At 74.5% G+C, this 20736-nt stretch overlaps 1 protein-coding gene across 1 annotated transcript; it reads left to right on the forward strand.

Moving 5' to 3' along the window:
- Window positions 1–188: 188 nt before the first annotated feature.
- LOC142593305 (EMILIN-1-like) lies at window positions 189–12351 on the forward strand. Its single transcript, XM_075708151.1, is given in 9 exon segments — window positions 189–361; window positions 4222–4347; window positions 6148–6359; window positions 6439–7760; window positions 7763–8282; window positions 9810–9917; window positions 10042–10059; window positions 10359–10493; window positions 12020–12351. Coding segments are annotated over 9 exon segments (2946 nt in total).
- Window positions 12352–20736: the final 8385 nt, after the last annotated feature.

Below are 20736 nucleotides of genomic sequence, written 5' to 3' on the forward strand. Positions count from 1 at the left end.
GGGGCGGCTCTGGCGGCGAGGGGGCCGGCCGAGGCGCGGCCGAGGGGAGGGCAGAGCCGCCGTGCCGAGCCGAAACGCGCAGAGCCGGGAGGGACGGCGGCGGTGACGGGACGCGCCATGCGCTCCTGAGCCGGGCCGCGCCGTGCCACGCCGCGCCACGCCGCGCCACGCCGCGCCGCCCGCCCAGCATGGCCCCCTGGCTCTGGCCGTGCCTCCTGGCCGCCCAGGCCCTGGCCGCCAACTTCCCCCCCAGGTACAGCCTCTACACCGGGGGGGCCGCCGCGCTCGGCCACGGCCAGGCCACGGCCCCGCAGGGCCCCGCCACGGCCCACAGCGGTGCCCGGGCCGCCAGCCGGCACAGGTAGGAGCCACGACCGCCGGGCCGTGCCGGGAGGGGACCCCGGCAGCGCCGGCGGGGAGCGGGGCGCAGCCGCCCACCCCGCTGCCACGGGGCGCCCGACGCCGGGCACCGGCACGTGCCACCGCCGGCTCCGGCTGCGCGGCGAGGGGCGGCTGGGCCCGGCCCCGGTGGGTGCCGCCGCGGCGGGTGCCGGCACTCAGTGCCGGGGGTCCCCCGAGCCGGCGGGGGGCTGCCCCCGGCCCTCGCTCGCCGCCGTCCCCGGCGCAGGCGGCCGGTGGGCGCGGGCGGCGGGCGCACGTGGAAGGTTCGGGACGCGGGGGCTGCGAGGCGCCGTGCCGGGGGCCCGCGGCGGCGCACGTGTGGCGCGGCACCAGGAGGGGCACGGGCGGCCGGCGAGCTCCGGCTCCCCGCGGGGGTGGGTGCGTGCGCCGGGCTCGGCGCGGGTGGGTGTCGGCGGCCGTGCGTGCCGGCGGCCACGGTGCCGGCGAGCCCGGGGCTGGTCCTGCCGCGGCATCCAGGCGCCCGCGGAGGGGGCGAGGGGCCCAGACCCACCCCGTCCCCAACCCCGTCGCCGTGCCGCGCCGCGCCGGGGGCTGGGGACGGGCAGCGTGGGGCAGCGGGGCCGGCCCCACGCTGGGTTGGGGGTCACGCTCTCACCGCGGCCGCCACAGCGCCGCAGCAGCGTGGCCATGGCGAGGGGGAGCTGCCCTGGCATGGCCGCAGCTGGTGCCTGCCCCTGCCCCACTGCCAGCCCCACGGCGGCCCCACGGCAGCCCCACTGCCAGCCCCACGGCAGCCCCACTGCCAGCCCCACAGCAGCCCCACGGCAGCCCCACGGCAGCCACACTGCCAGCCCCACAGCAGCCCCACGGCAGCCCCACGGCAGCCCCACGGCAGCCACACTGCCAGCCCCACGGCACCCCCACAGCAGCCACACTGCCAGCCCCATGGTAGCCCCACGGCAGCCCCACGGCAGCCCCACTGCCAGCCCCACTGCCAGCCCCACAGCAGCCCCACGGCAGCCCCAGCAGCCCAGGGTGGGGTGGCAGGACCCGGCTGCAGGCGTGGGGCTGCCTGGAAAGGGGGGGACGTGGGTCAGGCACCCCCAGACCCCAGCCCAGCCCCACGGCGCCGTGGCGGGGCGCAGGCCTGCGGCTCTGGGGGCACAGCGGGGTCTCCCCACGGCTTTGGGGGGGGGCACAGCGCCCCAGCGCCACGGCTTGGGGGGCACGGGGGGCTGCGCCCGTGCCCCGTCCCGTCCCTGGGACGCCGACGTCCCCGGTGCGGGGCTGTGGGACCCCAGGGCAGCCCAGGCGTTCCCGGGGTCCCTCGGGTGTGGGGCTGAGGGGGCACAGGGGGGCCGGGAAGGGAAGGGGAAGGGGGGATGGCGGCGGGGGGGCCGCCGGCCTGCGCAGGAATTCCCGGCGGCCCCCTGGGAGGTGCTGGAATCCAGCCGGGGCCTGAAGGGAACCAGCCGGGCTTACGGGAACCGCCGGCGGCTCCGTGGGCCCCGCCACAGCGCGGCCCGGCTCCCGCCATGGGGGGCCCCGGGGGGCCGCCCGAGGGGGCCGCTCTGTGTGGGTCTGGGGGTGCCGGGCATAGGGCTGAGCTCCGGGCTCCGGGCTCCGGGCTCCGGGCTCTGGGCTCAGACCATATAAGGCTGCGCCGGAGTCCCTACGGCCTGTGGGGCTGGGCTGGGGTCCCACGCCGTGGGGCTGGGGTCTCTATGGCCTGTGGGGCTGGGCTGGGGTCCCACACCATGGGGCTGGGATCTCTATGGCCTGTGGGGCTGGGCTGGTGTCCCACACCATGGGGCTGGGGTCCCTGCAGCCTGTGGGGCTGGGCTGGGGCCCTGTGCCATGGGGCTGGGATCTCTACGGCCTGTGGGGCTGGGCTGGGGCCCTGTGCCATGGGGCTGGGGTCTCTATGGCCTGTGGGGCCGGGCTGGGGTCCCACGCCATGGGGCTGGGGTCCCTGCAGCCTGTGGGGCCGGGCTGGTGTCCCACGCCATGGGGCTGGGGTCCCTACGGCCTGTGGGGCTGGGCTGGGGTCCCACGCTGTGGGGCTGGGGTCTCTATGGCCTGTGGGGCTGGGCTGGGGTCCCACGCCATGGGGCTGGGGACCCTACGGCCTGTGGGGCTGGGCTGGGGTTGTGCACCGTGGGGCTGGGGTCCCTGCAGCCTGTGGGGCTGGGCTGGGGTCCCACACCATGGGGCTGGGGTCTCTATCGCCTGTGGGGCTGGGCTGGGGTCCCCACGCTGTGGGGCTGGGGTCCCTGCAGCCTGTGGGGCTGGGCTGGGGCCCTGTGCCATGGGGCTGGGGTCTCTATGGCCTGTGGGGCTGGGCTGGGGTCCCACACCATGGGGCTGGGGTCTCTATGGCCTGTGGGGCCGGGCTGGTGTCCCACGCCATGGGGCTGGGGTCCCTGCAGCCTGTGGGGCCCGGGCTGGTGTCCCACGCCATGGGGCTGGGGTCCCTACGGCCTGTGGGGCTGGGCTGGGGTCCCACGCTGTGGGGCTGGGGTCTCTATGGCCTGTGGGGCTGGGCTGGGGTCCCACGCTGTGGGGCTGGGGTCTCTATGGCCTGTGGGGCTGGGCTGGGGTCCCACGCTGTGGGGCTGGGGTCTCTATGGCCTGTGGGGCTGGGCTGGGGTCCCACACCATGGGGCTGGGGTCTCTATGGCCTGTGGGGCTGGGCTGGGGTCCCACGCCATGGGGCTGGGGACCCTACGGCCTGTGGGGCTGGGCTGGGGTTGTACACCGTGGGGCTGGGGTCCCTGCAGCCTGTGGGGCTGGGCTGGGGTCCCACACCATGGGGCTGGGGTCCCTGCAGCCTGTGGGGCTGGGCTGGGGCCCTGTGCCATGGGGCTGGGGTCTCTATGGCCTGTGGGGCTGGGCTGGGGTCCCACACCATGGGGCTGGGGTCTCTATGGCCTGTGGGGCCGGGCTGGTGTCCCATGCCATGGGGCTGGGGTCCCTGCAGCCTGTGGGGCCGGGCTGGTGTCCCACGCCATGGGGCTGGGGTCCCTACGGCCTGTGGGGCTGGGCTGGGGTCCCACGCTGTGGGGCCGGGGTCCCTGGGTCCCTGCAGCCTGTGGGGCTGGGCTGGGGTCCCACGCTGTGGGGCTGGGGTCTCTATGGCCTGTGGGGCTGGGCTGGGGTCCCACGCCATGGGGCTGGGATCTCTATGGCCTGTGGGGCTGGGCTGGGGTCCCATGCCATGGGGCTGGGATCTCTATGGCCTGTGGGGCTGGGCTGGGGTCCCACGCTGTGGGGCTGGGATCTCTATGGCCTGTGGGGCTGGGCTGGGGTCCCACGCTGTGGGGCTGGGATCTCTATGGCCTGTGGGGCTGGGCTGGGGTCCCACGCTGTGGGGCTGGGGTCTCTATGGCCTGTGGGGCTGGGCTGGGGTCCCACGCCATGGGGCTGGTGTCCATACGGCCTGTGGGGCTGGGCTGGGGTCCTGTGCCATGGGGCTGGGGTCCTGCGCTGTGGGGCTGGGCTGGGGGGAGCGGTGCCCCCGCAGGTGACCCCCATGGGGTCACCAATGAGCCGCCCCAAACGCCACGGGCCGAGCCGCCGTCCCCGCAGGGCTCCCGGGGGGCTGCCCCACGGCCGGGGCTCGGCGTGGGGCAGGCTGCGGCGTGGGGCAGGCTGCGGCCCATCAACCCCACGGCACCGGGCCGTCACGGCTGCTACCGGCGGGGCGTGCCGGAGGGGTCCCGGTGCGTGCCGGGGGCCGCGGGGCGGCTGGGCGAGTGCCGGGGGGTGCCGGCTGCGTGCCAGGAGCGTGCCCGGGTGGGCGCCAGGGCGGTGCCCGAGGCGCGCCGGGACGGTGACGCCGCGACCCCTTTCCCGCAGGAACTGGTGCGCCTACGTGGTGACGCGCAGCGTGAGCTGCGTGGTGGAGGACGGCGTCGAGAGCGTCGTCAAGCCGGATTACCAGCCCTGCGGCTGGGGGCAGCTCCAGTGCCCCCGCGTCCTGGCGTGAGTGCGGCCGGGGGGCTCGGGGGGCCGGGGGGCTCGGAGAGGAGCCGGGTCCGGCCGCAGCCCCGCCGCCCCTCTGCCGCCGTCGCCGCTGCTGTTTACCCGCCCCGGGTTGTGTTTATTTTTTCGCAAGAGCCGGGTGGCCTCGAGCGGTGCCGGGGGGGGTGACCCCCCACCTCCACCGCTGCCCGGCCGGCGCGTGCCGGCGTCCCCGGCGCACCCGCGCCCACGCAGCTCTCCAGGCCGGCAGCGCAGGGCACGGTCGGCCCCCCCGGACCACCGGGGCTTGAGGAAGAGCCCAGGCGCAGGCGGGGGGCACGGTGCAGGCAGGGGGCACGGTGCAGGCGGGGGGCTGGGTGCAGGCAGGGAGCACGGTGCAGGCAGGGAGCACGGTGCAGGCGGGGAGCACGGTGCAGGCAGGGGGCACGGTGCAGGCAGGGAGCACGGTGCAGGCAGGGGGCACGGTGCAGGCAGGGGCTGGGTGCAGGCAGGGAGCACGGTGCAGGCAGGGGGCACGGTGCAGGCAGGGGCTGGGTGCAGGCAGGGGGCACGGTGTAGGCAGGGGCTGGGTGCAGGCAGGGAGCACGGTGCAGGCAGGGGCTGGGTGCAGGCAGGGAGCACGGTGCAGGCAGGGGCTGGGTGCAGGCAGGGAGCACGGTGCAGGCAGGGAGCACGGTGCAGGCAGGGGCTGGGTGCAGGCAGGGAGCACGGTGCAGGCAGGGAGCACGGTGCAGGCAGGGGCTGGGTGCAGGCAGGGAGCACGGTGCAGGCAGGGAGCACGGTGCAGGCAGGGGGCACGGTGCAGGCAGGGGCTGGGTGCAGGCAGGGAGCACGGTGCAGGCAGGGGCTGGGTGCAGGCAGGGGGCTGGGTGCAGGCAGGGGCTGGGTGCAGGCAGGGAGCACGGTGCAGGCAGGGAGCACGGTGCAGGCAGGGAGCACGGTGCAGGCAGGGAGCTGGGTGCAGGCAGGGAGCACGGTGCAGGCAGGGAGCACGGTGCAGGCAGGGGCTGGGTGCAGGCAGGGGCTGGGTGCAGGCAGGGAGCACGGTGCAGGCAGGGAGCACGGTGCAGGCAGGGAGCACGGTGCAGGCAGGGGCTGGGTGCAGGCAGGGAGCACGGTGCAGGCAGGGAGCACGGTGCAGGCAGGGGCTGGGTGCAGGCAGGGGGCACGGTGCAGGCAGGGAACACGGTGCAGGCAGGGAGCACGGTGCAGGCAGGGAGCACGGTGCAGGCAGGGAGCTGGTGCAGGCAGGGAGCATGGTGCAGGCAGGGGGCTCGGTGCAGGCAGCCGTGTGCAGGCAGGGAGCACGGTGCAGGCAGGGAGCACGGTGCAGGCAGGGGGCTGGGTGCAGGCAGGGAGCATGGTGCAGGCAGGGAGCACGGTGCAGGCAGGGAGCACGGTGCAGGCAGGGGCTGGGTGCAGGCAGGGGGCACGGTGCAGGCAGGGAACACGGTGCAGGCAGGGAGCACGGTGCAGGCAGGGAGCACGGTGCAGGCAGGGAGCTGGGTGCAGGCAGGGAGCACGGTGCAGGCAGGGAGCACGGTGCAGGCAGGGGGCACGGTGCAGGCAGGGAGCACGGTGCAGGCAGGGGCTGGGTGCAGGCAGGGAACACGGTGCAGGCAGGGAGCACGGTGCAGGCAGGGAGCACGGTGCAGGCAGGGAGCATGGTGCAGGCAGGGGGCTCGGTGCAGGCAGCCGTGTGCAGGCAGGGCCCCCCACCCCGAGCCCTGTGCCCGCCCGCGCCGCCCAGCCGGGGCTCCGTGCCCCCCGCCGCTGCGCCAGGCCCTCCTCTGCCCGCAGGTACCGCAGCTTCCTGCGGCCCCGCTACAAGGTGTCGCAGCGCACGGTGTCGGAGCTGGCCTGGCGCTGCTGCCAGGGCTACTCGGGCGACGACTGCACCGAGGGGCCGGCCCCGGCGTCCCCGCTGCCCACCGGCCGCCCCCGGCCCCGGCCCGGCCGCCCCACGCTCTCCGGCTTCGGCAACCCCCTCAGCGGCCTGGGGGGCGAAGGTAGCGGGCGGCGGCGGCGGGGCGGGTGGGCCGGGCGGCGGCGGGTCGCGGCCGTGCGGCTGACGTCGCGGTGCGGCGGCAGGCGGCGGGGATGCGGAGAAGGTGCGACGGCTGGAGGAGCAGGTGCGGCGGCTGAGCGAGCAGGTGGAGGAGCTGCGCGCCGGGCAGGAGCCGCCGGAGCACCCGCGCCGAGCGACGGACGGCAGCCCCGAGGCCGAGCAGGCGGCCGACGCGGCCGCCCCGGCGGAGCTGCGGGAGGTGCTGAGCCACGTCCAGCGGCGGCTGGAGGAGCTGGAGAGCCGGCTGCGTCGCCAGGAGAGCGGCCGGGAGGGCTCGGCGGCGGCCGGGGACGCGGGAGCGTCGTCCGCGCTGCGTGAGCTGGAGCGACGGCTGCAGGAGACCTGCGCCGCCTGCGCGGCCGGCACCGAGGGGCTGCGGCGGCAGGCGGCGGAGGACCGGGAGCGCATGCGGGCGCTGGAGAAGCTGGTGGGCTCGGTGGACCAGCGCAACCGGGAGGCGGTGGAGACGGTGCAGCGGCACGTCAGCAGCCTGAGCAGCCGCCTGGCCGCCCCGCCGCCACTGCCGCCGCCGTCGGACGAGCTGCACCGGCGCCTGGCCGAGCTGGAGCGGCGCCTGGAGGGGCTGCCCGCGGCGGCGGCGGCGGGGCCCGGAGGGCAGGGGCCGGTGCTGGCCCGGCGGCTGGCGGAGCTGGAGGGGCGGCTGAACGCCTCGCGGGCCGGCCCGTGGCCCCCCGAGCCCGAGGGCCGGCAGAGCGGGCTGCCGGCACGCCTGGCCAACCTGAGCCGGGCGGTGGAGGGGCTGGCGGCCAGCGGGGCGCGGCGCGGCGCCCGCATCGCCGAGCTGGAGGGGCTGCTGGCCCGCTGCGGCCAGCCCTGCCCCGCCACCCCGCAGCCCACGCCGGGCAGCCGGGACGGGCAGCTCGGCCCCCTCCTCCGGCAGCTGGAGCGGCGGCTGCAGGAGGCCGAGGGGCGGCTGCAGGCCCTGGACGGCGGCGGCGGCGGCGGCGAGGGCCTGGCCGGGACGCTGCGGGGGCTGCGGGCGGAGCGGGGGGAGCTGCGGGAGCTGCTGGGGGCGCAGGGGGAGGCGCTGGGGCGGCTGGCGGGGCGGCTGGGGCGGCTGGAGGCCGACGGGGCTGTGGCAGAGGAGCTGGCGCGGCTCCGCAACCGGACGGGGCGGCTGGAGGCCGAGCTGCGGGGGGCGAGCCCCTGCCCCCCGCCCTGCGCCCCGCCGCCGCCCCAAGAGCCGGAGCGGCCGCGGGCCGAGGCCGCCGCCTGCGCCGCCGCCTGCCGCCCCGCCGCCACGCCGGAGCCGGAGGCCGAGCCGCCGCTGGAGGGGTTCGGGGTTTTCGGGGGCCCCTCGCCCTCGGAGCTGCGGGCGCTGCGGGGCGAGCTGGCGGCGGGGGCGAGCTGGCGGCGGCACTGCTCTCCCTGGGCGGGCTGAACGCCACGGCGCAGGGGCTGCAGGACGCCCTGGACCAGCAGGACGCCCGGCAGCACGAGCTGCGCGCCGTCGTCGACCGCGTCGTGGCCGAGCTGGACCAGGCGGCGGAGGCGTCGGCGGCGCGGCACACCGAGAGCGAGGAGCGGCTGGAGGGGCTGGCGCGGGAGCTGGCGCGGGCTGGGGGCTGCCCGGCCGGCCTGGAGCCGCGGCTGGCCAAGCTGGAGGGGGTCTGCGAGCAGCTGGAGGCCGTGGCGGGGGGGCTGCGGGGCGTGCGCGAGGGGCTGGGGCGGCACGTGGCGGGGCTGTGGGGCGCGGTGCGGGAGCTGAACGGCACGGCCCGCGCCCAGGACGCGCTGCTGGAGAAGGCGCTGCAGGCCCAGCTCCCGCGCCGGCTCGGCGCCCTCAACACCAGCCTGCAGCAGCTGCGCGGCGAGGTGCTCCGCCTGGGCCAGCGCGACCTCACCGGTGCGCGGCAATGGGGCGCGGCCGTGGGGCGGGGCAATGGGGCGTGGGCAATGGGGCGTGGGCAATGGGGCAGGGCAATGGGGCAATGGGGCGCGGCAATGGGGCAGGGCAATGGGGTATGGGCAATGGGGCAGGGCAATGGGGCAATGGGGCGCGGCAATGGGGCGTGGGCAATGGGGCGTGGGCAATGGGGCAGGGCAATGGGGCAATGGGGCGTGGGCAATGGGGTGTGGGGCAATGGGGCACAGGCAATGGGGCAGGGCAATGGGGCAATGGGGCATGGGCAATGGGGCAGGGCAATGGGGCAGGGCAATGGGGCAATGGGGCAGGGCAATGGGGCGTGGCAATGGGGCAGGGCAATGGGGTATGGGCAATGGGGCAGGGCAATGGGGCAATGGGGCGTGGGCAATGGGGCAGGGCAATGGGGCGCGGCAATGGGGCAGGGCAATGGGGCAGGGCAATGGGGCGTGGCAATGGGGCAGGGCAATGGGGTATGGGCAATGGGGCGTGGGCAATGGGGCGCGGCCGTGGGGCGGGGCAATGGGGTGTGGGGCAATGGGGCGTGGGCAATGGGGCGCGGCAATGGGGCAGGGCAATGGGGCAATGGGGCGTGGGCAATGGGGTGTGGGCAATGGGGCACAGGCAATGGGGCAGGGCAAATGGGGCGTGGGCAATGGGGCAATGGGGCGCGGCAATGGGGCAGGGCAGTGGGGTGTGGGCAATGGGGCAATGGGGCGCAGCAATGGGGTGTGGGGCAATGGGGTATGGGCAATGGGGCACGGCAATGGGGTGTGGGCAATGGGGCGCAGCAATGGGGCACGGCAATGGGGTGTGGGCAATGGGGCGCAGCAATGGGGCAGGGCAATGGGGTGTGGGCAATGGGGCGCAGCAATGGGGCAGGGCAATGGGGTGTGGGGCAATGGGGTGTGGGGCAATGGGGCGCAGCAATGGGGCAGGGCAATGGGGTGTGGGGCAATGGGGTGTGGGCAATGGGGCACAGCAATGGGGCAGGGCAATGGGGTGTGGGGCAATGGGGTGTGGGGCAATGGGGCGCAGCAATGGGGCAGGGCAATGGGGTGTGGGCAATGGGGCAGGGCAATGGGGGCGCGGGGCTGCGGGGACGGGGCGCGGGGACAAGGGGGTGCGTGGGGACACGGGGGGCTGGGAGGAAGGGGGACGCGGGGTCAGCGGAGAGCGGAGCAGGGGGGGAGCGGCGCTGTGGGGACGTGGGGGGCAGCACACAGGAGGCTGCCGGCCATGGGGAGGCGGTGCGTGGGGACGTGGGGGTCAAAGCGTGGGGACGTGGGGGTCAAAGCGTGGGGACGTGGGGGTTTTGGGGACATGGGGGCTCAAGCCATGGGGATGTGGGGCTGCGGGGACAGGGGGACGCGAGCTATGGGGATGTGGGGGTTTGGGGTCATGGGGGCTCAAGCCATGGGGATGGGGGGGGCTCAAAGCATGGGGCCGTGGGGCCACAAACTGTGGGGCCGTGGGGCCAGGGCGGCTCTAACCCCATCCTCCCTGCAGGCCCCCCAGGCCCCCCCGGACCTGCCGGCCCCGTGGGTGAGATGGGGCCCCCCGGCCCCGCTGGGCCCCCCGGCAAGGACGGAGAACAAGGCCCTGTGGGCCCCCCCGGTAAGGAGCGGCCCCCCCGTCCCCCGTCCCCTGCAGTGGGGCAGCGCTGGCGTGGCCGGAGCCTGCGGCCCGGGGGTCCTGCCCCACGCCGGCCCTGCAGCCCCCGCCTCCCCTTCCCTCCTAGGGCTGCCAGGAGAGAGAGGTAGGGCTCGGCTTGGGGGGCTGGGGGGGTCGGGGGGGGCTGGGGGGCTGCGATGGCAGCTGGGGGGGTGGGCTGGGGCGAGGGGAGCAGGGCTGGGGCACGGGGGGGGCACAGGGCAGCCTGCGGCGACGGGCACGGCCGGGGGGCACGGTGGGGGGACGCGGGCAAGGCGGGGGGCACGGATGCGGCGAAGGGGCGGGTGTGGGGCGGGGGGGGGTGCCGGGGGTTGCGGCTGTGGGGCTGGGGGTGCCGTGGGGGGCCGGGGGTGGCGGGCAGCCCCGCCCTGACGCGGTGCCCAGGCGAGGTGGGGGAGCCGGGCTCCGTGCCCCGCATCGCCTTTTCGGCCGCCCTGAGCACCCAGCGCGCGGAGCCGGGCACCGTCCCCTTCGACCAGGTCCTGCTCAACGACGGCGGCGCCTACGACCCCGAGACGGGTGAGCGCCCGCGCGGCACGGCACGGCATGGGGCTGGCGGGGGCCGTGGGGCTGTGGGGCTGGCGGGGGCTGTGGGGCTGGCGGGGGGCTGTGGGGCTGGCAGGGGCCATGGGGCTGGCGGGGGCCATGGGGCTGTGGGGCTGGCGGGGGCTGTGGGGCTGGCGGGGGCCGTGGGGCTGTGGGGCTGGCAGGGGCTGTGGGGCTGGCGGGGGCTGTGGGGCTGGCAGGGGCCATGGGGCTGGCGGGGGCCTTGGGGCTGTGGGGCTGGCGGGGGCTGTGGGGCTGTGGGGCTGGTGGGGGCTGTGGGGCTGGCGGGGGCCGTGGGGGCCATTTGGCCATGGGGCTGTGGGGCTGTGGGGCCATGGGGCCGTGGAGCCGTGGGGCTGTGGGGCCGTGGGGCTGTGGAGCTGTGGGGCTGTGGAGCCATGGGGCCATGGGGCCGTGGGGCTGTGGGGCCGTGGGGCTGTGGGGCTGTGGGGCCATGGGGCCATGGGGCCATGGGGTTGTGGGGCTGTGGGGCCGTGGGGCTGTGGGGCCATGGGGCCATGGGGCTGTGGGGCCGTGGGGTTGTGGCGCCGTGGGGCTGTGGAGCCATGGGGCCATGGGGCTGGTGGGGTTGTGGGGCCATGGGGCTGTTGGGCTGTGGGGCTGTGGAGCCGTGGGGCCATGGGGCTGTGGGGCTGTGGAGCCGTGGGGCTGTGGGGCTGTGGGGCTGTGGAGCCGTGGGGCCATGGGGCTGTGGGGCTGTGGAGCTGTGGGGCTGTGGGGCTGTGGGCCGTGGAGCCGTGGGGCTGTGGGGCTGTGGGGCCATGGGGCTGTGGGGCCATGGGCCGTGGGGCTGTGGGGCCGTGGGGCTGTGGGGCCGTGGGGTTGTGGCCCCGTGGGGCTGTGGAGCCATGGGGCCATGGGGCCGGTGGGGTTGTGGGGCCATGGGGCTGTGGGGCCATGGGGCTGTTGGGCTGTGGGGCTGTGGAGCTGTGGGGCCGTGGGGCCATGGGGCTGTTGGGCTGTTGGGCTGTGGGGCTGTGGAGCCGTGGGGCTGTGGGGCCATGGGGCTGTAGAGCCGTGGGGCTGTGGGGCTGTGGGGCCGTGGGGCCATGGGGCTGTGGGGCTGTGGAGCCGTGGGGCTGTGGGGCTGTGGGGCTGTGGAGCCGTGGGGCCATGGGGCTGTGGGGCTGTGGAGCTGTGGGGCTGTGGGGCCATGGGGCTGTAGAGCCGTGGGGCTGTGGGGCTGTGGGGCCGTGGGGCTGTGGGGCTGTGGGGCCGTGGGGCCGTGGGGCTGTGGGGCTGTGGAGCTGTGGGGCCATGGGGCCGTGGGGCCGTGGGGCCGTGGGGCTGTGGGGCCATGGGGCCATGGGGCTGAGGGGCTGCACGGCCGCGGGCCAAGCGTGGTGCTGGGGCGCGCCGGAGGCCGTGGGGCTGTGGTGCCATGGGCGCAGCGGGGGAAGCCGGGGTGCGCGGAGCCCGTGCCGGGGGTCCCTGGGGTCAGGGCTGGCGGCGCTGACGGGCGCTGCCGGTGGCCGCAGGCACCTTCACGGCGCCGGTGAGCGGGCGGTACCTGGTGAGCGCGGTGCTGACGGGGCACAAGGGCGAGAAGCTGGAGGCTGTGCTGTCGCGCTCCAACCAGGGCATCGCCCGCCTGGACTCGGCCGGCTTCCAGCCCGAGGGGCTGGAGAAGGAGCCGGTGGCGGCCCTGCAGCCCAGCCCCGGCGCGCTCGGCGTCTTCAGCCTGCTGCTGCCGCTGGCGGCCGGCGAGACGCTCTGCGTGGACCTGGTGTCGGGGCGCCTGGCCCACGCGCCCGACGAGCCCCTCACCGTCTTCAGCGGCGCCCTGCTCTACGACGCCGAGGAGCCCTAGGGATGCCGGACCCCCGCACCCCCCGACGGCCGGCCGGCGGCGCAGCCGGGCCGGGGGGTCCCCACGCCCCGGCGGGACCCCCCCGCCTCCACCGCCCCCATTATTTATCAGCACCCCCCCGCCCCTCGCTCCCCTGCCGCCACGCGCCCCACGCCCCGGCCCCCCCCCACGCCGCCCCCGGCCCCCCCCACTGCCCCCCACCGAATAAAGACGCGGCACCGGTTTTTGTACCCGCGGCTCCGGCTCCTTCTTGCGCCCAGGATTTATCGCCCCCGGGGCAGCCCCCTGCCCCCCAACCCCCCCCCCCCAGAGCACGGGGCCATGGGGCAGCCCCCGGCGTCGCCCAGGGGCGCGGTGGCTGGGCCCGGCGCGGGGGTCCCGCCGTGGGCCCGGGGGTCCCCGCTGCCGTCGGAAATCCTCGTCCCAGCCCGAGAACTCGTCCTCCGCTGGCGTCCCGGTCGACCGAGAAGCGCTTGAAGTTGACGTAGGGGGGTCCCTGGGGGGGGGGGACGGGGTCGGAGCCGGCCCCTCCTGCCCCCCCGAGCCCCCCAACCTCACCTCCTTGCTGAGCTGCGGGGTGGGTGCCTCCAGCTGCCGCAGCGAGAGCTTCCCCCACTTCAGGGCCCCGAGCCACCTTGGGGAGGGGAGGGGGGTTGCAGGAGGGGCTGGGGAGGGGGGTGCAGGACCCCCCCCCCATTTACCGCTGCTCCTTGATGCCGCGGATGCCGCTGGCCGTGTTCCGCAGCCGCTGCCCCGGACGGCGCCTGCAAGGGGAACGGTGCGGGGCAGGGATTTGGGGGGCACCCCCTTGCCCAGCGCGAGGGTCCAGCACCTCCCGAGCCCCCTGGGCCCTGCCCGGGGCACCCCGCTGCACCCCCCCGTGCCCCCGCCGCCGCGCCGGACCCCCCGCAGCTGCAGAGCTGGCAGGCGGCGGCGCCGAGGAGAAGGAGACGCCGCCGTCAGGGTGCGGCTGCAGACCTGCCGGGGGTCCGCGCCGGGGAAGGGGGGCCTGCGGGGCGCGGGCAGGTTGGGGGGGCTCGGCCGGCCCCGGGGGCCGCGCGCCCACCTGCCCAGCCGCAGCTGGAGGGCCGGGACGCCCGGCGTCCAGGAGTCGACGGCGAAGTCGCGGCCTTCCCGGCGCAGCATCTCGGGCGCCAGGTGCTGGGGGGGCCCGCAGAAGGAGGGGGTCCCCGCCCCGGGGACCAGCTTGACGTAGCCGCGCCGGTGCAGCGTGGGGGTCTCGGGCTTCAGGTCGCGGTAGACGCCGCCGCGGCCATGGGGGTGCTGGAGGCCTTGCGCCACGCAGGCGTGGCGGAAGGCGGCCGGCGGCTCCTCGAAGCGGCGCCTGCACGGCGGGGACCGGCGGTCGCGTGGCACGGCACGGCACGGCACGGCGTTTGCTGCCCCTGCGCTCGCCCGGGCTCCGCACGCCTCGCGCAGCGCCCTGGTTTGGGCTGGGATAGAGTTCATTTTCTTCCCAGCAGCAGGCACAGCGCTGTGGGTTGGATTTAGGATGAGAAGAACGCTGATCGCACGCTGATGGTTCGGTTGGTGCTGAGCAGTGCTTGCACTAAGTCAAGGGCTTTGCAGCTTCCCCTGCTCTGCCGGGGGCACAAGAAGCTGGGAGGGGGCACAGCCAGGAGAGTTGATCCCAACTGCCCCAAGGGCCATTCCATACCATACGGCGTCATGGGCAGTATGGAAACTGGGGGGGTTGGCCGGGGAGCAGCGATCGCTGCTGGGAACTGGCTGGGCATCGGTCGGCGGGGTGGGGAGCGATTGCATCGTGCACCACTTGCTCTGTCTATCATTATTATTATTATCATTATTATATTGTTACTATTAGCATTACTATTTTACTTTATTTCCATTACTAAGCTGTTCTTCTCCCAGCCCAGGAGTTTCCCACTCTCACCCCCCGATTCTCTCCCCCACCCCAGCGGGGCAGCGAGCGACGGGGCAGCAGAGCTCCCGCAGCCGGCAGACGTACGGCGCGCCCCGGCAGGCGCCGAAAAACCTGCCGGCAGAAGAGGGGTTGGCGGGGGCTGGGCAGGGCCCCAACCCCCGCGCTGCTGCCGCCCCCCAAAACGCTTCTCGCCCCACGGCGAAGGGGCTGCGGCTGCACCGGCCCCCGCCGCTCGGTGCGCACCCCGCTCCCGCTGCCGCAGCCGCGCCAGCCGGTCCCTGCGGATGCGCTTCGGTGCCAGGAACCGCTCCTGCACCGCGCCGGGGGGCACGGGGGTGGGGGGCACGGGGGGGGCAAGAGCCGCGTGAGCACAGCGAGCTGGGGCGGGAGACCTGGCACGTGTCCCACCATGGTGCCCCAGCCAGGGATGCACCGGGAAGCAGCGGGAAGCACCGGGAAGCAGCGGGAAGCAGGGAAGCAGCAGGACACACCAGGAAGCAGCGGGAAGCAGCAGGAAGCAGCAGAAAGCACCGGGAAGCAGTGGGACGCAGTGGGAAGCAGCAGGACACACCAGGAAGCACTGGGAAGCGGCAGGAAGCACTGGGAAGAAGCGGGAAGCAGCAGGAAGCACCGGAAAGCACTGGGAAGCAGCAGGACGCACCAGGAAGCAGTGGGAAGCAGCAGGAAGCAGCGGGAAGCAGCGGAAAGCACTGGGAAGCAACAGGACGCACCGGGAAGCAGTGGGAAGCAGCAGAACGCACCAGGAAGCAGCGGGAAGCAGTGGGAAGCAGCAGGAAGCACCGGGAAGCAGTGGGAAGCAGCAGGAAGCACCGGGAAGCAGTGGGACGCACCGGGAAGCAGCGGGAAGCAGCAGGAAGCAGCAGGAAGCAGCAGGAAGCACCGGAAAGCACTGGGAAGCAGCAGGACGCACCAGGAAGCAGCAGGATGCACCAGGAAGCAGCAGGAAGCACCGGGAAGCAGTGGGAAGCAGTGGGAAGCAGCAGAACGCACCAGGAAGCAGCGGGAAGCAGTGGGAAGCAGCAGGAAGCACCAGGAAGCAGCGGGAAGCAGTGGGAAGCAGCAGAACGCACCAGGAAGCAGCGGGAAGCAGTGGGAAGCAGCAGAAAGCACCGGGAAGCAGTGGGACGCACTGGGAAGCACCGGGAAGCAGCAGGAAGCAGCAGGAAGCAGCGGGAAGCAGCATTAAGCACCGGGAAGCAACAGGAAGCAGCAGGAAGCAGCAGGAAGCACTGGGAAGCAGCGGGACACACCAGGAAGAAGTGGGAAGCAGTGGGAAGCAGCATTAAGCAGCGGGAAGCAGTGGGAAGCAGCAGGACACACCGGGAAGCAGCAGGACACACCAGGAAGCACTGGGAAGCAGTGGGAAGCAGCAGGATGCACTGGGAAGCAGCGGGAAGCAGCGGGAAGCAGCAGGACGCACCAGGAAGCAGCGGGAAGCAGCGGGATCAGCAGGGATGCTGCAGGACGCACCGGGAAGCAGCGGGAAGCAGCGGGATCGGCAGGGATGCGGCAGGATGCACTGGGAAGTAGCGGGAAGCAGCGGGATCGGCAGGGATGCTGCAGGACGCACCGGGAAGCAGCGGGATCGGCAGGGATGCTGCAGGATGCACTGGGAAGCAGCGGGATCAGCAGGGATGCTGCAGGACGCACCGGGAAGCAGCGGGATTGGCAGGGATGCGGCAGGACACACCAGGAAACAGCGGGAAGCAGCAGGATCGTCAGGGATGCTGCAGGATGCACTGGGAAGCAGCGGGAAGCAGCAGGATTGGCAGGGATGCTGCAGGACGCACTGGGAAGCAGCGGGAAGCAGCGGGATCGTCAGGGATGCTGCAGGATGCACCAGGAAGCAGCGGGAAGCAGCGGGATCGGCAGGGATGCGGCAAGACGCACCGGGAAGCAGCGGGATCAGCAGGGATGCTGCAGGACACACCGGGAAGCAGCGGGAAGCAGCGGGATCGGCAGGGATGCTGCAGGACGCACCGGGAAGCAGCGGGAAGCAGCGGGATCGGCAGGGATGCTGCAGGACGCACTGGGAAGCAGCGGGATCAGCAGGGATGCTGCAGGATGCACTGGGAAGCAGCGGGATCGGCAGGGATGCTGCAGGACGCACCGGGAAGCAGCGGGATCGGCAGGGATGCTGCAGGACGCACTGGGAAGCAGCGGGATCGGCAGGGATGCGGCAGGACGCACCGGGAAGCAGCGGGGTCGGCAGGGATGCGGCAGGCAGCGGGCAGGGTGTCACGGTCTCCCGCCCGACCTCGCACCTGCGGCACGGGGACATGGCATGGGGGGCTGCCCGGGCGGGGGGCGCGGGCCTCGTGCCCACCTCTCCCGTCAGGGTGGCGCAGAAGTTCCCCCCTTCGTCGCCTTCGTGGACGACGGCGTGGCCGGGCGCGAAGCTGCGCTGCGGGCAGGGGCAGGGGTCAGGGTCAGGGGGCAGGGGCAGGGGTCAGGGTCAGGGTCAGGGGGCAGGGGGCAGGGGGCAGGGGCAGGGGGCAGGGGTCAGGGTCAGGGGTCAGGGGTCAGGGTCAGGGGGCAGGGGGCAGGGGTAGGGGCAGGGGGCAGGGGCAGGGGTCAGGGGCAGGGGTCAGGGGTCAGGGGGCAGGGGGCAGGGGTCAGGGGCAGGGGGCAGGGGCAGGGGTCAGGGGCAGGGGCAGGGGGCAGGGGCAGGGGTCAGGGGCAGGGGTCAGGGGGCAGGGGGCAGGGGGCAGGGGTCAGGGGCAGGGGGCAGGGGCAGGGGTCAGGGGCAGGGGCAGGGGGCAGGGGGCAGGGGGCAGGGGTCAGGGGCAGGGGTCAGGGGTCAGGGGCAGGGGCAGGGGCAGGGGTCAGGGGCAGGGGGCAGGGGGCAGGGGGCAGGGGGCAGGGGCAGGGGGCAGGGGGCAGGGGCAGGGGGCAGGGGGCAGGGGTCAGGGGCAGGGGGCAGGGGGCAGGGGCAGGGGGCAGGGGTCAGGGGCAGGGGCAGGGGCAGGGGTCAGGGGCAGGGGGCAGGGGGCAGGGGGCAGGGGGCAGGGGCAGGGGGCAGGGGTCAGGGGCAGGGGTCAGGCAGGCAGGGGTCAGGGGCAGGGGTCAGGGGCAGGGGCAGCGGGCAGGGGCAGCGGGCAGGGGCAGGGGGCAGGGGCAGGGGCAGCGGGCAGGGGCAGGGGCAGGGGCAGGGGGTCAGGGGTCAGGGGTCAGGGGCTGCAGCCCCACGGGGACATCCCAGCCCCCCGCACGGGGCCCCTTCGCGGGCGCCCACCCGCCCCCTCCATGGCGTCCGGCAGCTGGCGGGGGGGCGTGGGAGAGGGTCCGCAGCCAGGGCACCCTGCGGGTAGGGGGGGGCGGCTGGGACCCCCCGCCTGCCTGCACTGGGACCCCCACCCTGCCTGCACCCTGCCTGCACCCTGCACCCTGCACCCTGCACCCTGCCTGCACCCTGCACCCTGCGCCCTGCACCCTGCACCCTGCCTGCGCCCTGCACCCCTGCACCCTGCACCCTGCGCCCTGCCTACACCCTGCACCCTGCACCCTGCACCCTGCACCCTGCCTACACCCTGCACCCTGCACCCTGCGCCCTGCCTGCACCCTGCGCCCTGCACCCTGCACCCTGCGCCCTGCACCCTGCACCCTGCACCCTGCACCCTGCGCCCTGCACCCTGCGCCCTGCGTCCTGCACCCTGCACCCTGCACCCTGCGTCCTGCACCCTGCACCCTGCCTGCACCCTGCGCCCTGCACCCTGCACCCTGCACCCTGCACCCTGCACCCTGCACCCTGCGCCCTGCACCCTGCACCCTGCCTACACCCTGCACCCTGCACCCTGCACCCTGCACCCTGCACCCTGCCTACACCCTGCACCCTGCACCCTGCGTCCTGCACCCTGCACCCTGCCTGCGCCCTGCACCCTGCACCCTGCACCCTGCACCCTGCGTCCTGCCTGCACCCTGCACCCTGCACCCTGCGCCCTGCACCCTGCCTACACCCTGCGCCCTGCACCCTGCGCCCTGCGTCCTGCACCCTGCACCCTGCACCCTGCACCCTACACCCTGCGCCCTGCACCCTGCACCCTGCGTCCTGCACCCTGCACCCTGCGCCCTGCACCCTGCACCCTGCACCCTGCCTACACCCTGCACCCTGCGCCCTGCACCCTGCGCCCTGCACCCTGCACCCTGCACCCTGCCTACACCCTGCGCCCTGCACCCTGCGCCCTGCGTCCTGCACCCTGCACCCTGCGCCCTGCACCCTGCACCCTGCACCCTGCCTACACCCTGCACCCTGCGCCCTGCACCCTGCGCCCTGCACCCTGCACCCTGCACCCTGCCTACACCCTGCGCCCTGCGTCCTGCACCCTGCGCCCTGCACCCTGCGCCCTGCACCCTGCGCCCTGCACCCTGCACCCTGCCTGCACCCTGCACCCTGCACCCTGCACCCTGCACCCTGCGCCCTGCACCCTGCACCCTGCGTCCTGCCTGCACCCTGCCTGCGCCCGGCACCCTGCCTGCACCCTGCCCTGCCCGGGCCTGGGCTGCTGCAGGGGAAGGGGCTGGGGAGGAGACAGGGATGGGGACCAGGATGGGGATGGGACAGGGATGGGACAGGGATGGGGATGGGGACAGGGACTGGGAATGGGGACAGGGATGGGACAGGGGTGGCGATGGGGTCAGGGATTGGGAATGGGGATGGTGACCGGGATGGGATGGGGATGGGGATGTGGTGGAGGTGGGGCTGGGCATGGGAATGGAGCTGAGATGGGCATGGGAATGGGCACGGGAACGGGGATCACACAGGAACAGGGACTGGGATGGGGATGAGATGGGAATGGGAATGGGGAGGGGCATGGGGATGCGGATGAGGGCAGGGATGGGAACAGGGACGTGGATGAGATGGGAATGGGGATGGGAGTGGGGACAGGAATGGGGATGGGAATGGGGATGATGAGGGCAGGGATGGGAACAAGGACATGGATGAGATGGGAATGGGGACGGGAATGGGGATGGGAATGGGGATCAGATAGGAACAGGGATTGGGATGGGGATGAGATGGGAATGGGGATGGGCATGGGCATGGGGATGCAGATGAGGGCAGGGATGGGAACAGGGACATGGATGAGATGGGAATGGGGATGGGAATGGGGATGGGAATGGGGATGCAGATGAGGGCAGGGATGGGAACAGGGACATGGATGAGATGGACGGGAATGGGGATGGGAATGGGGATCAGATAGGAACAGGGATTGGGATGGGGATGAGATGGGAATGGGGATGGGCATGGGCATGGGGATGCAGATGAGGGCAGGGGTGGGAACAGGGACGTGGATGAGATGGGGAATGGGGATGGGAGTGGGGATGAGATGGGCATGGGGATGTGCATGAGGACAGGGATGGGAACAGGGACATGGATGAGATGGGAATGGGGACGGGAATGGTGACGGGAATGGGGTTGATGCTGAGGACAAGGCTGGGACTGGGAGGGGCCGGCACCCAGCCCAGGGGGTCCGGGTGCGGGGGCGGGGGGCGGTGGGTGCCGCGGGGAGATGCCGGGGGGTGCCGGGCCCCACTCACGTCCGCAGGGAGCCCAGGATCGGGCGTTGCTGGTGGCGACGGCGCGGTACGGCTGCAGAGAGACACGGCCCGCGGCGTCACGCACACGTGTGCCCACGCACATGCATGCACATGCACGCACGCGCGGGACTGCCCTGCGGCACAGGCACAGGTGGCAGAGCTCGCCCCAACGCACGCCCGCGCGCAGGCACGCCTGCACACACGTGTGTGACGCCACGATGCACATGGCGGTGCCCTCGGCCAGCACGGTGTCGCCGGGGCCGTGCCGGGAGCGGGGCGAAGCTTTGGGCCAGCGCCTCGGGGCAGCCCTCGCCCAGGGCGCCGCAGGAGCTCCCTCTCCTCCTGCAGCCGCAGCTCCCGCAGCCGCTCGTCCATCCCCGCGCCCTGCGGGTGCAGCGAGCGGCACGGCGGTGCCCCGCCACCGCACCGGCACCGGTACCGGCCACTGTCCCCCAGGACACGGGGGGCCGCGGCCACAGACGGCACAGCCGGGCTCAGCACCGCGCTGCCGGCCTCGGCTCCGCGATGCCCGGCGCAGCACGTGGCGGCACGGCACGGCGTGGTCGGGCACGGCGTGGTCGGGGACGCTCAGGACCCCGCGGTGCTGGGCACTCGGCCCCCGCCGTACCCCAAATCCTCGTCGCCAGCAGCGCCAGGGCAGCACGGGCAGGGCCCCGGTGCAGGCAGGAGGGGTCCCTGGGTGGGAGCCCCCAGCCCCACGCAGCCGCCGGCAGAGTCTGCCCCGGCCGCGGCCCTGCGGCACGGTGGGTGCGGGCTCCCCTCAGCACCGTGCCCAGGCACTCCCTGCCCCGTGAAAAGGTTGTGCCGCCGGCACGAAGGAGCCTGGCGAGGGCCTTGGTGCAGTCCCCCGGCACAGCACAGCACGGCACAGCACGGCACGGCACGGCGTGGCACGGCATGGC

The sequence above is a fragment of the Pelecanus crispus genome, chromosome 3, assembly GCF_030463565.1.
Source record: "Pelecanus crispus isolate bPelCri1 chromosome 3, bPelCri1.pri, whole genome shotgun sequence".
NCBI classification, from domain to species: domain Eukaryota; kingdom Metazoa; phylum Chordata; class Aves; order Pelecaniformes; family Pelecanidae; genus Pelecanus; species Pelecanus crispus.